The 18585-nt window shown below is 27.9% G+C and overlaps 1 protein-coding gene across 3 annotated transcripts in view; it reads right to left on the reverse strand.

Annotated features, from left to right (window-relative positions):
- The window catches only part of LOC107456311 (nuclear distribution protein nudE homolog 1), a 28142-nt gene extending 10389 nt beyond the window's left edge, over window positions 1-17753 (reverse strand). For 2 of the 3 annotated variants that reach the window (XM_016074152.5, XM_016074150.4), the window contains exons 1-7: window positions 17408-17753; window positions 15294-15399; window positions 11354-11507; window positions 5910-6058; window positions 5786-5831; window positions 2982-3072; window positions 505-651 (exon numbers count right to left, since the gene is read on the reverse strand). In XM_016074152.5, the coding sequence (XP_015929638.1) occupies window positions 505-651; window positions 2982-3072; window positions 5786-5831; window positions 5910-6058; window positions 11354-11507; window positions 15294-15376 (670 nt within the window). In that variant the 5' untranslated portion in view covers window positions 15377-15399; window positions 17408-17753. Of the gene's footprint in view, window positions 1-504; window positions 652-2981; window positions 3073-5785; window positions 5832-5909; window positions 6059-11353; window positions 11508-15293; window positions 15400-17116 lie in introns of all 3 variants that reach the window. The other variant, XM_016074151.4, reaches the window with a different exon arrangement.
- Between the last annotated feature and the right edge of the window lie 832 nt (window positions 17754-18585).

An 18585-nucleotide genomic window follows, 5' to 3' on the forward strand; every position in this document is an offset into this window, starting at 1 on the left:
GGATAAAATCTTCCAGAGGGCCACAGTTGGCCCGCGGGCCGTAGTTTGCCCATCCCTGTTATACACAATATATTAAAAGGAAACAACAATTACTGAGCTCTTGAGTGAGATATATTGGGTCAACTATATTTATTAGATTTAATTGCTGGAAAAACAGCAGAACACACTTAAATAATGCTATAGTAAAATAAATAGTTTAGAATAGCTGAAATGTCATGGTTAAATATCAATTTTTAATTAATAAATTTTAAAATATGGATTTTTTATAAACTTTATAATTGTTAAAGTTTATCAACATTTAAGTACAAATTTAAGTAACTAGGAATTTAATACTAGTGGAATAATCTAATACACTTTCAAATAATTTTTATACATTCTAATAAATTGCGTCAAACTTTGTAATTCAATAATCAAAAAGATTTTTAAAAAAACTTTCAATTACGCAAAATATTAAATTTATAAAAAAAAATGATAGAAAATAAAAGAGACAAATACAATAGTTACATTTTGTGCGAACTTCTGGCAAATTTTCCAACTCTGCTTTAATTTTACGGGTGTCAGTAACTGTCTTCACACGAGCCAAATTGGTGTCAGTAGATGCAGATCTTTCATAAACAGGACGTTGATGTAAAGTCATTTCTTGTCTTAAATCTAAATACAAATATTTAAATTTAAAAACAAGTTCATAATATCTAATTATCAAATTCATAATGAAATTTCAATAATAAAATTATAATATTAATGATTAGATCACATTAATCGTATTCAATATGAAGTGCAAACTCAATCATTTCTCATTGGGAAGGTTAGATTCAAAAAATAAAACATCAAATAATAATTTGAAAATGTATAAAAAAATAATGAATTAATAGACTTAAAAATTAATAAATTTACAATAAGTATTAAAAATTTTTAATCAAAAAAATTATGCACTTACAGCATAAATATTTATAATGCAAGAGAAAGGTGTGTATGATGGAAATCAATGTATTAATGTTCAGTATACCCAAGTATGTGAGCTATAACTTTGCCTGTTATTCATCGATTAATATTACAATTACAAAAGCTCATTTCATATTTATACATTTCTTGTTGGCCTTATCCCAGATTAATAAAAAATGAAAATTTTGTAGCACTTTATTCAATCAGCTTTAAATTGCTTTCCCGTTCTTTTAGTAATTAATGACTCATACTTTTTTTTTTCCTCCTCAATATAAACACATATAATTACTTAAAATACACAGAAATTTTGGTTTGACACACTCCTTTCTTCTCAGTAAAAACAATATTTTTTTTACATTTATAACGGATTGCTGTTATGTTCCTGTTTTGGTAAATTAGAAAGAATGTTTCAAAGGCTTTATAGCCTTCTGCAAATGTTGGCACAGTTTCATCCTTTTCACAGGTAACTTGGTGAAACTTGGACTAATCTTCAAAAGAAAAATTTTATGAAGAATTTTTGGACTAATTAAAATAAATAATACAGTACGTTACTAATTAAAGTAAGAACTAATTAAAGTAAGTAATGAAGTACAAAAACAGTAATGAACTTGATCACTTAATTAGATGAAAAAAAACACTGTTTGATTTACTGAATGCTGACATTTTGCATGGCTAAGGTGCATTGAAAGATTAAATGACGAAAGAAAACTTTTAAATTGGGAACCATTGAACTCAATACCAAGAGATGGGTCAAATGATACTACAAAAGATCGAACCACCTTTAAGTCAAAAGCCAAAATAGGAAAGTTTGGAACGATACTGTTCGACAGGTGAAAGCTCACAGTGATCTGTAGTGCTGTATAAGTTAGGAAGTCTCTTCTTCTTCTTCTTCTTCCTTATCCCCAAAATTAGCAGAGCTAAACTATGTCCATGAAATTCATCACCCGGAGGAAGTCGGCCACCATAAGTGTGTTATTAAGAATGTCCCTTTTGTCCAGACCTAGACAGTCCAGTATATGTTGGGGGGAAGCCTGCATGTTGTGGCACCTGGGGCAGTTAGGGTAGATTTTAATACTACCCTCAAAAGAAAGGGACTTAAGGTGGCCGCTGATAAGCCTGGTAAGTGCAGTCTGGTCCTTGCGGTTGCACCGAATGTTGAGTGCACCTCCTGGACTGGTGCTCTGGTACCAGTGATGTTTGGGGGGTACGAGCCAGGAAGCAAGGTAGTTAGGAAGTAACAACGCATTAAAGACGGGGGAATCATGTGCTCAACCATCTGAAGGCGGAGGCAGGGGGGTGACGCATTTTAAAGTAAACAAAAATAACAAACCAAAAGTAAAAAGAAACACAGCTTAGACACTAAAGTGCCCATGTCTCATTTTTAAGTAATTCCACTTTTTCTTTACTTGATAAAGAAATATTTCCTTTTTCCAACTGACATGAAGAAATTGTAGGCAAAATAAGAGCAAGTTAACAAAGATAAATTAATAAAAAAAGCTTTAGAAAAATAACAATAACTCAATAAAAACTTAATAAAAATAACTAAATTAAAACTTTATAAAAATTAGATAATTATAAATTTAATAAAAAATAACTCATCAAAAGCTTAGTGAAAAATAGCTTAGGAAACAAGTAGTCGAAACTCACAAAGCTAGATCGGTAAAAACGAACAAATGTGACACGTGGAATTGCTTTAAGCATGACATATTTCACAATAAGGAATTAGTTTCAGTTTATTCTGCAAGACATATTTCATCATGATCAATTACTGCTCCCATTAATGTAGTTGCAGGTGCACTACACGTTTGACGGAAAGATAGAAACAAAAAGAGATTGAATTTGGGAGAAATGTAGTTTAATTCTTGGTTGGGAACAAAGGGACTTTCGTTACTCGAGTTCATATTTTAGTAGAAAATAGTCTTGAAGTTATTTTCATACCAATGGCAAAGAAAGAAGGTTACCCCTTTTACCCCACCCATATTAGTCACTATTCACTTAACTAAAAAAAAAATAAAAGCTTTCCAAGTGAAAACAGATACCTCTTGATTCATCTTTCAATCTCTGCACAGTAACTTTAAGGACTTCCTTTTCATCCAGTTCACTTTCTAAAAATGCATTTCTCTCAATGGCCTGCAAAGATAGTGACAAAATATCCGATCATTATTTAATGATATTAGTTTTTTCAAGTAGAAAAAATAACAATAATTTTCAACCGATAAACTTTCTTTTTATCACTTTAATTTTCTTCTTGTTTATTTCAAAGCAACTAAGCACCACCATTCATCCGCAAGTAGTGTTTGATTTTTTTTTAATCAACAAGAAATAGTATGTAACTAATTGCATCAATTGGCACAGTAATTGAATAAGGGCCCACATTTTTAAATACACTAGAGAATTAGGCGGTTTTAAAAATATCAATACCCTATTTTCTAAAATATTTTAAAATATTCTTTCAAACTTTAAATTTTAATGAAAAAAATATTAATTCATATTAACATAATTATTAAAATTGGGCAAAAATTGAAAAATATTTTTATTGAAAGAAATCTTGTACACTTAAAATTGTTTTATCGATTTAGAAATAAAAAAAGTCATTTTTTTGAAAGACATATTTAAAGGAAAGTGTTCTTATAAATTTATCCATTTAAGTAAAAAATAGGAGCTGACCTACATAACAGAGCAACCAGAAATCCAAAAAATATTAAATGCAAATATCAAATAATTTAAAAAAGTAACAATTACAGCATGATTACATAAAGTTCATGAATAAATTATTCCTCACATAAAACTTTTTAAATCATTTTTCTAAAACTAATTAAAACAATATATTTCCTAAAAATTAACTTCTTTACCCAAAAAACACTTAATTCTTTTCTTTAATTCAGAAATTTCTCTCTGTATGATAAAAAATTCATATACCTGTTTGAATTTTTAAATAAATTTATGACTTAATACTTTTAGAGAGAAAAAAATATTTTGCTTACATTAACACCTCAAAAACAAATTATAAAGGTAATTTAAGCTATAAGAACATCACAAAAAGTAAGGAAATACAATTGAAGAACGAGAAATACACAAGGTTTCCACTCAATTTCAGAAAGAAAAAAAATTCCAAGACTTTTCCAAGTATATCAGGAAAATTTTAATGAAAATCCAGACCATATTTTATTCACAATGCAATTTTTCATCGGAAAACTTAGATTTTTTTTATTTTATTTGTAGTGCCAAACATCAGATTTCGTGAGCAAAAGAATATCATTGAAGGAGGATGGAAACATGGAAGTTTTTAAAATAAATAATTGTAATATATGTTAGATAAATCGAATCTCAAGAACTGATTACTGTTACTGACAATTCCAAGACTGGTCTTTTTCCAGGTATGATATATGAATTTTGAAGGTTTTTGTAAAAAATTGCAACTTTCCCTGCTTTTCAGAGTCAAAATAAAATTCCCGGACAATTCCAGGTTTTCCCTGATACAGCTGAATTATGAACTTTTAATAATATTATTTATTACTATTTATTTTTAATGATCTCTATCTGTTTTAAGTTTTTTAAAAAGATAGAAATCCATCAAGAAACTGTGGGGAGATGTTTAAAAGATAATAAAATCATAGTTGATTGAGAGTCTTCAGCATTAGTAATGTAGACCATAATAAATTTGATAATAAATTTAGTTTATTTTTATTTCACTTTTCTTCATAAATTTTTTTCAATCCTTGGTAAAACACAAATAATATGCATTTTAATAGAATGGCATAATAAAACATTGTATAAATGATGCGAAGAGAAAAGACTGCTGACCTCCCAATGAGGATAACTAGGTTTGAGTCTCAGCAATGGAGGGTCGTTATGAAAACTGCACCCAATTCGCATTGACCACGGTACTGCTGAAGTAAATTACCCCCTGTGGTAGAATTATCATTGGTTAGAATCTCCTTGCTGTCAGGCAAGCCTTGGGAGGTCTTTAAGATTTTCCATTTTATGTGACATTAAAAAGTTCTCCATGAAGACTAGTCTGACTAAATGTTGGAGCGAGGAGTTCCCTTGTCTTTTGGGGCGGTTTAAAAATTACAAGGCAGGGTTGCCACAGAGAAAAAAAAGAACAAAATAGTTGCTTTTAGTAGCCTAAAGCATGAAAATAGTTGTCAAAAACTATGAAAATAGTTGCCTAAATAAGAACAAAAATTCAGCAAAAATAAGACTAAAAATTTTTTAAATTGACTTAATTGTCATATACCATGATCTATTTAGTCAAGTTGGTGGCAAATATGATAATTTTTAAAAATTGGGTTTTTTAAAATCATGCAGAATTTCATAGCAATTGAAAAGGTGATCGAGAAACAAAATAGACTTCTGTTCAAATCGAACGCATTGAAAAGTGATGACCTAAATTTGCAATCTAAAATATTTTTTTTAGAATATTTATTTAATTTTTTAAAATTTTATTTTTATTTTACATTTTTTATTTTTTAAGAAAATAAATTCAGTGTGTTCAGAAGATTTCACGGGTCACAGGTTTTCAACCCATTATGCTAAAAACATTGCCAGGAGTACAGAAAAGTCTCCTTTTCCTGAAAATAGTTGCTTTTTCAGGCAAAAAAAGTTGCCATAGTCGCCTCATGCTGATAATAGTAGCAAATAGTTACATTTTAGTCGCCTGTGGCAGCCCTGCAAGGCTAAGGAATTGAACAGGGATGGTTAGAATTTCAAAAATGGGTGGGCTGCTTAATGCCTGTTATAAAATAAAATAAAATGTATAAATGGTTCTTTATTGTTAAGTGCATATTCTTTAAGGATTCAATGAACAGAACTTCTCAAATATTAATAAAAGGATTGAAACCTGATTGAGTCGTGCTTCAAAATCTTCCAGAGAAGAAACAGCAGCTCTGTAAGTATAAAATTTTAGAATTTAGCAATGAAAGCGCAAAATAAAAATGAATTAAACAATTGAACAGCGTCATCACCTTTTTGCTCTCTCTAAATCATCATTTAGCTGCTCCAACTCTCTGATGTATTTCTGTAGGTCGTCACGTGTCGCTCTAGTTCGGTTCAATTCGTCTTCCAAGTCAGCAATTTGAGTTTTACTATCAACTTGCAGTGCTTGTAACTTATCCTAATTCATTTTACAAAGAATTAAAATGAAGTAAGTCTTCATAGAGACAAACAAAATATTAATTATATAAAGAAATAAGTAAAGAGTTGCGTTTGAACAACACGGAAAGGAGAAACTCAAGTAGATTTCAAAAAATGATAAAAATTTCAACCTAACTAATGTTTTGTACAACAGCAGTGGCCAAATAACAGTCTGCAAGCCACATGCAGTGTTGCCAGATTAGGGGTTTTCCCCCTAAATTTAGGGGGATTTTTTTTTTTTATCTTCAGTGGGTATTTTAGGGGAATTGGTTTTTAGGGGTTTGTTTTAGGGTTAATTGTGAATTTTACTAGTTTCATTTTGGTTACCTTCTAATATCAAATTCTATAACTAAATGTGTGAGATGGTAATATGAAAATCAATATGCTAAACCAAAACAAAAAGATTAAGATTTAATTTTAGACCTTTACCCCTTTGTTGAATGTAGTAGGTTATTATTAAGCTCGATCAACCAGTACGTTTGGAGAATTTGAATTCAAATTATTTAAAATTTTTAATGTGAATGGCTGAAAATAATGCCAAAGGATAAAGAAAAAAAGAAGTACTTACAAAAGTACAAGAAAGATTGGGAACACGAAAAGCAGTTTAAAGGTTTGAGGGTAAAGGATTTTGTATCTATTTCTTCTATGTTAAAAATGTTTAACAGCGAAAACATATACATATCAGAAAGTATTGACGAAAATATGTTGGATATTTTATCAAAAATTTAAGCATAATGTTAGAATTAAAATATTAAAAAAGTCTATATCGTTGATAATAAAATATTTATGAAAAAATTTGCAAGTCAAAAAGTATTGAAAAAAATATCTTAAATATTTTAGTAGAAATTAAAGATAATGCAACGATTGAAATGTAAAAAATATTAATTTGCTGATAATAAAATATTAAAAAGTATTAAAGCAACATTTTCTATATGTTATTTAACTTTTGTACTATTTTTTAATATTTATACATTAAGTTAAAAATTTTGGGGTTTTTTCAAAAAATTTTTTTTAATTTTTACAAAGGGATTTTACAATGCCATATGGGGGTGAACGGTTATCAGCACTTGGCAACACTGGCCACATGTCACCTGCTAAGACAGTCAGAAAAATTCAACTCGAAAAAGGTTGTTATCAGACATGTGACCCAATTAGAACAAAAATACTGAATTAGGAAAAGTGATATATTTGTTACCATATTTAGAGATATTAATGCACAATTACACAAAAATATACTGAAAGCAATGCTAAAAAAAATACTGAATCCATTACACATGTCTGTGTAATGGATTAGGTACACACAAGGTGACAGCATAAACTAACAAAAGTTTCAATGCAATAACTTTTGGAAAATTTTTCAGTTCTTTATTAACTTTTTACTATTTATTCAGGGTGGCCACTCAAATCAGGTTTCAAATTTCCCTGATTTTTCCAGGTTTTCCAGTAAAATTCTTAAAATTTCCAGGTCAGTGTGTTTTTCCCCCCCTGCTAAAGTGTAGTATAGGTACAAGAAAAGTGTTAATATTAGTGTATCAGTCAATATAATAGTATAGTATTTCATTTAAAATTTATTTTTTTAATATGTCATCTTGAATAGATATGGAGGAAACAATATGCTTAGTTTGCAGAAAATAATGCTTTTAATGAATAAAAATTTTTTTAAGTGTTAAATAGTTTTTGCACAAAATGTACCAAATAGCAATGATCCAAAACAACCTTGGAAACCAACTGTTTAATATATTTTTATTAAGCAAGAGAAAATAATTCCAGGTGATTAGAAACCAATCATCAATATAGAGCCATTTTATACAAACAGTGCTCTTAATAAAATTCATTGAAATAATGTTGTTTGTTTCAAATTAGCACTATTATTTTAAGACATATTTAGTATTTGTAAAGGAAAAATTTTCAATTTCTTGTTGCTTATTCTATAGAGAAAAAAAAAGATAAAATTCTTTTACTTTTATTCTTTTTTTTCCTTTTCTTAATGGAATTTAGAACATATTAATAATTGCAATCTGACATGGTTTCCTAGTTTACATGAGTTAATTTGATTTTGTTTTTACATTTCCGGGTGACCGAAAAAAATTAACATTAATTTCTTAGAAAAAATATCTTATAAAACAAGTTTATAATCATCAAATTTTTACATAAATATTTAGTATATCATAACCTAACGGAAAACAATTTGTTTTATAAAAACTGATTACTATAAGTTCGAATTAAATTGTTGTTGTCAGATGTGAATCGTGTGAAAGCAAAAAATGATTACTAATTTACAAATTGTCTAAACTCTGTGAATTTGTTTGTAATTTATATGTAAAATTGACTGAATTTTGAAGCTGACATTTGAATAAAAAAGTCTATGCAGTTGTTTGGAAAATATGATACATAATTAATTTGAAATTTTTTACTTCAGTGTCAGATGTAAATTTCTCAAATTGGATAGCAATTTAAGTTAATGATAACCATTATAATGACTGAAGATTACTTTAATTATAATCTTAATTCTACAAATATTATTTTCTACTTAAATAGCTTTTTTAAATTTAAATTGTCTTCCATTTCCTGTTAGAATGGTCAGATTAATATGTTTTATAACAATTTCTATCTTATAAAAGTTGGTTGAAAAATCACTCATTTTAACTATGCAACGTATATTAACAACAATGTAATAAATTAACATCAATGTAATATATTAACTATATAAATGAAACTCATATTTAAGCAATATTTTCTTAAATTTAATCATTTTGAAAATTGTAGAATTTATTGCCTGCATAAAATTAAATAATCTTTTTATAGCAGACAATATTTATCGATATGCCTTTTACTTCTATTTAGTGGCATAGCTAGCAGTGAACAAGAAAGAGTATATGTCCGGTTGTAGCGTAAAAGATGGGCCAAATTTTTGGAAAAAATTTAACATGAATTCTACGAAGGTTGTAAATTAAATAGTAACAACTTGACCTTGAAACTCACAGAAGAGCGGACATGCGCAAATAGGATATGGGAGCGGTGAGGTGACGCTGTTGTCGATGTGTAGAGTGCAAAAAACAGTCGGTCTGCTTAGAAGGGTAGTTGTTGTGTGGCATTAAAGTAAGGAGTTTCGTTTCCATCGCTCTAAAGCATATTTTCAAAAGGCTTAATGACGAAAAAAGACGAGATGCTTGAATCCATCGTGCTACTGTCCTATACGGTAATGCATTTGCGCCACAGGCAACCTTGATTTTAAGTCACGACCGCTGATCACCTTTTGAAAACATGCTTTAGAGCGATGGAAACGAAACTCTTCACCTTAACGCCACACAACATCTACCCTTCTAAGCAGATCAACTGTTTTTTGCACTCTACACATCGACAACAGCGTCACCTCACCGCTCCCATATCCTATTTGTGCATATCCATCCCTTCTGTGACTTTCAAGGTTAAGTTGCCACTATTTAATTTACAACCCTCGTAGAATAAATTTGTATCTCTTTTTAATACCCCCTCTCCAGCTTCATTGATCAATTACAGGTCCAATAAATAACTAATAATTTTTATCCCATTTACCTAAAAATTGAATAGGATGTTAGTTATTGTTGTATTGCAAGTAGATTTAAGTAGTAGTGTCAGACTGAGTGGTGTGTAAAAATTAATTATTAGTTTAAAATAAAAATATTTATTATTACCAAAATCTTGGTTTAAACAGAAAAAATAATTTGATTATATTAAATCCTAGTGCTACAGTACAATTAATTATGCATTTTGGCGTTGCATGTAAAACATCAAAAGTGTATCTTGAGAATTTTTTTTATAGCAAATCAAAATGAAAAATGTTTCTACATATTTGTGCAAGACAACCTGTTTTGTTATAGTTTACTTTAATTATTATTCTTTCCATTTTCTATTATTAGTGTGAATTCTTTCAAAAATAAAAAAACAAAAAACAAAAAAAACTGTACTTTGTTACAGATTCCCTTACCGCGGTTAAAAATTTCAAATGATGTTGCCCTTCATTTAACAGCCTATGACTTATTGAAAACTGATATTTATAGATTAACAATCATTATTTCTAAATCTTCAATTTTTTACTTTGGAAATGATACCTAGTTTACTTAATATTAAATTTAAAATTTTGGTCATCTGGTTGCTCAACTTGAAACCTGTCCCTGTACAGTGCAGAACAAAAAAACAAAGTTTTTCTTTCCCTCTTTCTAATAAACAAATATAAATTTAAAAAAAAAAATGCCATTCTAAGCTTATATATCATTCAACATGTTTTCCATACATTTCTTGGCTTTTGTCAGCTTTTTAGGGTAAAAGGAGAAACAATTTCAGAAATATCAAAATAAAAGTTATCATGAAATCCAGAAAATCAGCATCAATGCAACAATTGTAACAATTTTGCTTTTAGCAATTGGTTGGTTTTGCTGAGAAAAAATAACTCATTGGACAAAAGCTTTCAGAAAAAGAGTGCAAGATAAAATCTCTAAATTATATCCAATTATTTTTTGGAGAATTTTATAAAGTTAAAAGTACTAAAACATTTTGAATAATTTTGTTAAAGAAAAAAATACTCCCGAAGTGTCGCAACAAACTTCAACAATTAGTGAATTCAGCCCACAGACTAAAAGAAGATTTAAAAAATAAAAAAACGCTACTGTTACAAACAGAAGAAAATATTCTTTCTTCCACAGTTTTGCCTTTCTTTAACTGTCCCATAATCTTTAAAGAGGTCGAAGATTTCTCCATTCATTTCCCAGCATCAAAGAGTTTGAAATGGCGTTCTAGTTTAGCAGGGTAATAATGAAGAGAATTTTAATGCAAGAAAAGTATTGCTGAGTTGATATCTCAACTTTTTTAAGATAAATTTACGTCTAAATTAAAGTGGATATAAGGGATGGTAAAATAATTTAACTTAAAAGAAAAATTCCAGCTTATCTTTTAAATTCTCTGATTTTTCCAGGTTTTTGTTTAAATTTCCCTGACTTTTCCAGGTTTTTTCCAGTATAAAAAAATTCCTTGATAATTCCAGGTTTTCCAGGTGGGTAGCCACCCTGTTATTGTAAAATTTTACCTTTGAAATTTTTTTGATTATTGTAATTTTTTATTGTACTTTAAAAATTAGTAAAAAAAAAAAAAAGAAAAAGATCTTTAAGTAGTTTTAATTTTGCCAAAAATTATTATGGTTTGGGGCTTCAATTCCTCAGTTGCAAGTAACCATTTATGTACTTTAATAAATGTCTCTTTCTTTTAAGATAAATTGTCAACAAAAAAAAGAAAAGTTCACCTTTAAAGATTCACAATCAAGTTGAAATCTGCTTGATAGAGATTTCAATTCCTTATTTCGAGACTCTGTTTGTTCAAGCTGAGCTTCTAATTCTGCTTCAAGTTCACGACTGCTTTCTTGAAACTCCTCCAAATCAAGTTTAGTTTCCTGGTATCTAATAAATAATTAGAATAACAATTATCAGGTATCCATTGCATAAACATTTACTACAAAAACATCTTAACATATAATTCTGTAATAACACAAATAATTCCCTTTTAATGAAGATAAGGAAGAGAAGATTTTTTTTCGTTTAAAGCAAAATGTTTTTAAAAAAATAATAATAATAAAAATAAAGAATTCTATACATTTCAACACATTTAGTGCTATAGACTAACCTATTAGAACCTAAAATTCAACTTAGATATTTTAAACTTATTTACAACTGTATAATCGTACAATAATTTTAGTTTTAACATAAGGTACTTAGGTATTTCATATTACGTCGCACTAGAGCTGCATAATGGGCTATTGGCGATGGTCTGGGAAACATCTCTGAGGATGATCCGAAAGACATGCTAACACAGTTTTGATCCTCTGCGGAAGGGAGGGCTCCCCTGCTTCGGTAGCCTGACGACCTGCGTGTGAAATCGAGCACTTTAAGGTAGAACAGTTTAATGAGGACTGATACCATGCACCCTCGGTCTCTACGCAGGCTAATCAAAGTGGTCACCCACCCGCTCACTGACCACAGCCAGCGATGCTTGACTTTGGTGTCCTACTGAGAACCGTGTTTTTATGATCCTATGGGACTTAAGATAAGGAAGAGAATATAAGACTTTCCTTCAATTGAAGTTTTTTTTTCTTTAAATAATAATAAATGAATAAAAAGAAAGAATTTTATACATTTTAGTATGACCAAAGTTACACAATAGACTAAAATAACAGAGCAATAACTTCAGTTTTAAAATGAGAAAAGGAATCAAAGATTCTTTTTAAATTGAAGATGAAAAAAATTAAAAAAAGAATTCTATATTATTATAATTAATCTTATATTAATCTATGATTACTTATCTATAAGCTCCAAATAGAAATTTTGAATTTCATACATATTTAAAATTCCGATATAATTATAGTTTGGAGAGAACAAATGGGATAGAACTTAATAGCAAACTAAAAATTATTATAATAATAACTAAGAATTTCATATATTTTACTAATATTGTTGTTATATATTGGGTTTTTTATTACTACATCAAACATAGATATTTTGAACAGGCGTTAATTTTCTCAGAATTTTATAATTGACTCAAAAGGTAAAATTTCATTCAAATTACAATTTTTTAAATTTATTTGATTCAAGTTATATGTTAAAAATTTTAATCTAAACATAACGAAATTATTAAAATTTAAAACTAAAAAAGTTATTTTGAACTTCTAATGCAAAATTTTTCCGAAGTAATATAAAGGAAAATAAGTTATTAGAATTTGAGGTAACACTTACTTTGTGATGCTTATTTTTAGGATAACATAAGAATAAAAAGTTGAAATAAATTTCACTAGCATTTAATGATAATAATTATCAATACATATTATATTCAATATCTGAATGAAAGTCAGTTTTTAATGTTTTAGTTTCCTAAATAGGACTGAGCTATAAATCGATGTATCGCGACATATCGATTTAACGCCTATATCGGCAAGTCGATACAGCGACTTTCGTTCCAGGCGATGCATCAGAAATTCGATTTAAGTCTTCGAGGAAAGACGATATAGCGATATAAGACACGCAAGGATCTTCCGTTATGTTCCGATGCCGACTCGGGGTGTTCGTTTCGTTCATTGAAATGGCCTTGATTGATTAGCGGTAGAATCAGAACCAGAGTTTTGAGAATACTATATCGTGATCTCGCATGTTCGTTTTCGCACCTCTTAGTTTGTTTTTTGTTTTGTCGCAACTTGATATCATTTCTTGTAGATTATTTTCAGTGGGACTAACTTCGTGATCGCTGCCGTTGCCTTGTTCTGAACGCAATCTATTATTGAAAAGAATTTATAAAGAGTTTCGTCATTAATTAGGTAATTTTTTTTCAACAAAACTTTTTCTTATTTTTAAATGTGAAAATTATCGGAAATCTAATTTAAAGCGCCCATAAAGAATTAAGTTACAAAGTAATTAAATTTGTTAAGTTTTTTTTCTTTTCTTTTAATTTATTAAAAACTTTTTGGATAAAACTTCTAATAATTTAATGGGTTTTTATTGCTGATTTTAAATTTATAAATCTTGAGTTGCTTTTATTTTTAGAAATAAAGTTAAAACAAAACTTATTTTTTGTCATTTGGATTTGGACATAAGTCAATCAACTTCGTTTATTCGAAAAAAACTTGAAAGGTTTGCGAATTTTATTCATGTTTTTCGTTTTATTAGAGAGAATCTACAATCAGTTTTTTTTTTAAATTTTCTTTTAATATTATTAGTTAATTAGCTAAATATATTATCGAATATCACAATTCTTTTGTTTTTATTTTTAAGAAATTAAACCTTACTTTGTTTTTCGTTCATAATTCGGTCATTATTCAATTTTATGTAATTATTTATGTGAAATAATAATAATAAAAAATAGTGATTTAAAAGCGTTTTATTATTATTATTTTTTTTTTTTTTTAAATTTATTTAGCACTTTGTTTTGAACATACAAATAATTTTTAACGAACTTACTTTTTAAATTTTCTTTCTAGATTGTTAGGTTAATATATTGATAAATTTCTATTTTATTTATTTTTTTATTATTTATTTTTAAATTAAGAAATCTTTCGTTATTTGCGTGATCATTTTCAGAAAATATAACAAAACTTGCGTTTACTTTTACATTTAGAATTTGAACATTACAATTGAACTTAATAATTATGTAATTATCAAAGTTATTTTTATTTGGCTCATTTAGTAAAATTATTTTTTACGGCTTTAAACTTTTTTTTTTCAAAATTTCATTCGCTTAAACTAATTGATTTTCAAATAATTCATAAACCTATCGTTTTAAACTTTCTTTTATTTCTAGTTAAAAGCTTAGTAAAGTTACCTAATAATTACCTAAATTAATTAATAATTAATTAATAATTTAATTAATTAATAATTTAATTAATTAATAATTTAGGTAATTAGGTACTTAATTAGACTGCTAATACCTTATAAACGATAAAGAGGTTCAAATATTTCATTCTGTATCAACACATTTTTTCAATAAATATTTTAAGTAAGTTTTGTGCATAGTAGTCAATTTATTTAATATCTTTCTTAAGCAAAACATTGTATCTTCAAACTTATAAATTGATTTAAATCAATTTGAGTATGGAGTTTCGATAGAAATCTGACTTTCTGTGCCTTACAAGTAAATGAAATTCAAAAATACTATATCGCGATACATCGCTATATCGCGAAGCAAAACTGACGATGCATCACGATACATAATTTCTAATATCGCCCAGTCCTACTCCTAAACATCATCTTATTAGTATTTCTGTAAATAAAATGTACAAAGTGTTCATTCATTCTATAATCTTATTTTTAATTACTGCTACATTTAACCAGCGTGACAAATTTAAAGATAGTGAAATAACTAAAAGGTTGGAAATAGAGGATAGAATAGCATTTAATCTCAAGATGTTCACTTTGTGAAGTATTGAAAAATGACTTTCATTTAGATATTGAATAGATAAATATTTTAAATAAATTTTATAAAGCTTGTAAAATTAAGAAGAAAAAAAAATTATAAAAAAGGGGGAAGCCCAAAATGTGGACTTTTAGAACAAAGTTAAAAGTTTCTGTGCATTCTGAGTTATTTTAAGAATATATTTAACACTAAAAATGCTGAATGCAAAAGAAAAGGTTGAACAACACTCAAATTTTACAGAAATAATAAGGTTAAAGCAATAGTAAAAAAAAAATAATAATAATAATTACTTTTTTTCATAGGTAATAGCCAATTTTTTGTAATAATCCCTTTCTTCTTCAACACTTTTAAAAGAATGATTAGGCTCAATCATGTTAGATCAGGTGAATGAAATTGCTGAAAAGTCAATTATTTCAATAAAAATCAAAATTAATAAGTTACCATACATATTTTAATAGTTTCTGATTTATATACAATACAATACATTTTATAAAAAAATAAAAAAAATTTATGATGGCATCTAGTATTTCTTGAACTAAATCCCTTGTCATTTTTGTGTACTGAACAATAATTCATTTAGGATTCATATTTTTAATCCCAATTTAGTTCATTTAATTAAACTTAGGTACTTATCGAGTATAGGAATCAAATATTGGTGACACTGCTTTTCCAAGTAACTGCCAACACAAACATTTTTTACAAAAACGAATAAGTAAATTTTTTTTTATTGATTTACTGTCAATAATGTCAATATTTAACAACATATAACGATATTTTTTCAATTTAATTGATTTATACTTCTACATAGGTCAATGTTATCTAAATAGAATTCATCAGCACTCACAATAATATATTCTTTAGTTATCAATATATATTATATTCACAAAAATATCTTATAGATATGTTGTGGCATTGATAATGATCACATTATTGTATTTAATCATGATAGCTATTCCTAATAATTGGGATATTATATTCGATAAGAATTGTTATCTTAAATAATGGTGATATCGCTTTACATACTCTCACGAGTATTAATTACTGCTAGCAACGAGTATAAAACCAGAATCTGACACTGTTTCTAAGTTAGGAAGAAGTTTGGCGTCATGTGGTCCCAATAATGGATATCTACCAAACATATTTAAATAATTCTTGATTTCAAACATTAATACATTTCTATAATATCCTTGCACCAAATCCATTGTAACTTTTGTATATACTGAACAACTTGTCATTACAGGTTTCATTAAATTCAATCCAACTTCAGTTCATTTAATTCAACCTTCGAATCCTTTGTTACTTATTAAATTAAAAGAAAAACAATGATTATTGGTGCTAAATATACTAGGAAACATAAATTTTCAAGATTTCTCATTTTGCGCTTCAATACTTATTTTGTGAATCTTTCCACTCAATGATGTTATGTTACATTGATTCTACTAGACGTTAGAAACAGTGGGTCCTTAGGACCTAGGATCCTTTTCTTCGTACCTTCTTACTAAAAGAGAGTCCCTATTTAAAATAAGAATTCTCCATATCTTTATCCAGCTTTTACTCAAAATTATACTAATACTCAGAATAAATTTTCTCTCAGCCACTAAGAAGAAAGAGTTATTTGATAAACTTGCAGCTTATGCAAAGTAAATAGCACTTAAATTTTTTAATTTTCTTTGGTAATCTCTCTTTTTTATCCTTTTTGTTTTTATTGTGTTAGTATAAATATATTAAAATGTATCACTTATTAACGATGGATTTATTAATACTAGTTGTTCCATACTGTAAATAATTTTTCACCTTCAATTGTACACAGGATGAAAAACATTTTAAGAAAATTAAGCCTGCAATAAGTTATTTAAAAATTTAACATAATATTCATTTGAATAGGTATAATTTTAAGTATTTGTCTAAATTATATTGATAAAATCGAATTTTTCTTGATTGAGAAAATTCTTTAAATTGCTGTATCTCTTGTACATAATTATCTTAACAGTCCTGACAAGTATTAAGAAATATATGCAATAAGGATTCATTAAAATGTTAAAAATGAATTCTTTATGAATAAAATTTCTTTTTCTACATAAAGATCTTTTCAACAGTAGAATAAGAAACTTACCAACTATGAAGTACAAGTTACCAATATAATCACTAAACCAAGAAACATAACTATTCTATACATTAAATAGTCGACTATTTACAGTATTTATAGAGATAAATGTTTAACAGGTACTTAAATATGCATTTTAATGGGATATACAAATGAAATTATGGTTTATTTAACTTTAAAGAGATCAGAAAATTTGCAAAATAATTCTCATTTTATTCTATGGAGGACATAGTAAAAAATAATTTCATATAATTATAACAAAATACTTATACGATTGTAAGCTTTATTATATAATATTACTTTTTATTAATCGGAGTACTGCTTTAAAATAAACTGCAATTTACATAATTATTAATTAAACGATAGGGAAATTATAGAAATTTATTGTTTTTCTTGTTGACTAAACCAAAGAGGAGAGACACAACAAGACACAGCAGAGAAATTTTACAGCTGGATGAGAAATTTTGTCATGCTGACGTCAACCTATTTAGTTCAAGGCCACTGTAATCGTAAAGGTTATAGTCGGACTGGCACTAAGAAAGATTTATTGTAATTGCGTTCGAATATCTCATTAGTAATTATATCGCTAGCAATTAATGAATAATTAGCCCTTAATCTACATTTCCCTTGTTCATTTGTCCTGATCAAAGAGGAAAACAGCACAAGGATGAGTATTTGCTGTTCGAAGCTCATCAGATGCTCTTCGCGATCGCAACGCTCAAATACGCCATCTGGGGAGAAGAGCGGTTCCATGTCTTTACCTTTTTCTTTTAAGTAGTATTGGCAGGTATTACCATATTTTCCCCTTTTATATTTTTCGTATTTAATTGTCATAAATATTGTTTCAAATTTCCTCGATACTCTCTTTTAGATCTATGTTCAATATAGTGATCAGCTCCGAATTGTTTCCCAACTTAAAAGTTTTTAATATATTTAAAAATCAAGAGACTAACGCAATTCCTTCTCCTATTACTCTCCACACGATAATGGTGAAACCATGCGAAGTGTTCCAGCTGCAGATAATTTCGACTGCCGATCGTGAGAGCTGAACTGCTCACCATTACGAAGCAAACAAGCTCTCTATTTAAGTAGTGTTAACATTAGCCTGAGAGTTTGAAGCCCATTTAGATAGTTAAAATCATTGACATGGAAAATTATGCAGTGATGAATTGAGCAAACAGTTTAAAAAAAGGTTTTCTAATGTTAGAAGATCTCAAAATAATAAGAAATAGGTAATAAATTGCAAAAAACTGTCCGTCTGGAAGTGGAGCTAGCTTATGAGAGGGGAAATTATTATTTATAATTTAATGAGTTTATTTACTTATACATGTAGTATATAAATGACCTTAAAGTGTATAATTTCGGAATGCTTGTTTATCTCTGTTTCTTTAAAAATAAATGAGCAAATAACCTTTCGAGGTTACTTGAATTGTTCAGTTCTAACTATGTATCAAATATAAGAATTTTCATTGAAAACT

Source organism: Parasteatoda tepidariorum, chromosome 8 (genome assembly GCF_982258835.1).
Source record: "Parasteatoda tepidariorum strain Cologne lab strain chromosome 8, Ptep-v5.0, whole genome shotgun sequence".
Lineage (NCBI taxonomy): Eukaryota > Metazoa > Arthropoda > Arachnida > Araneae > Theridiidae > Parasteatoda > Parasteatoda tepidariorum.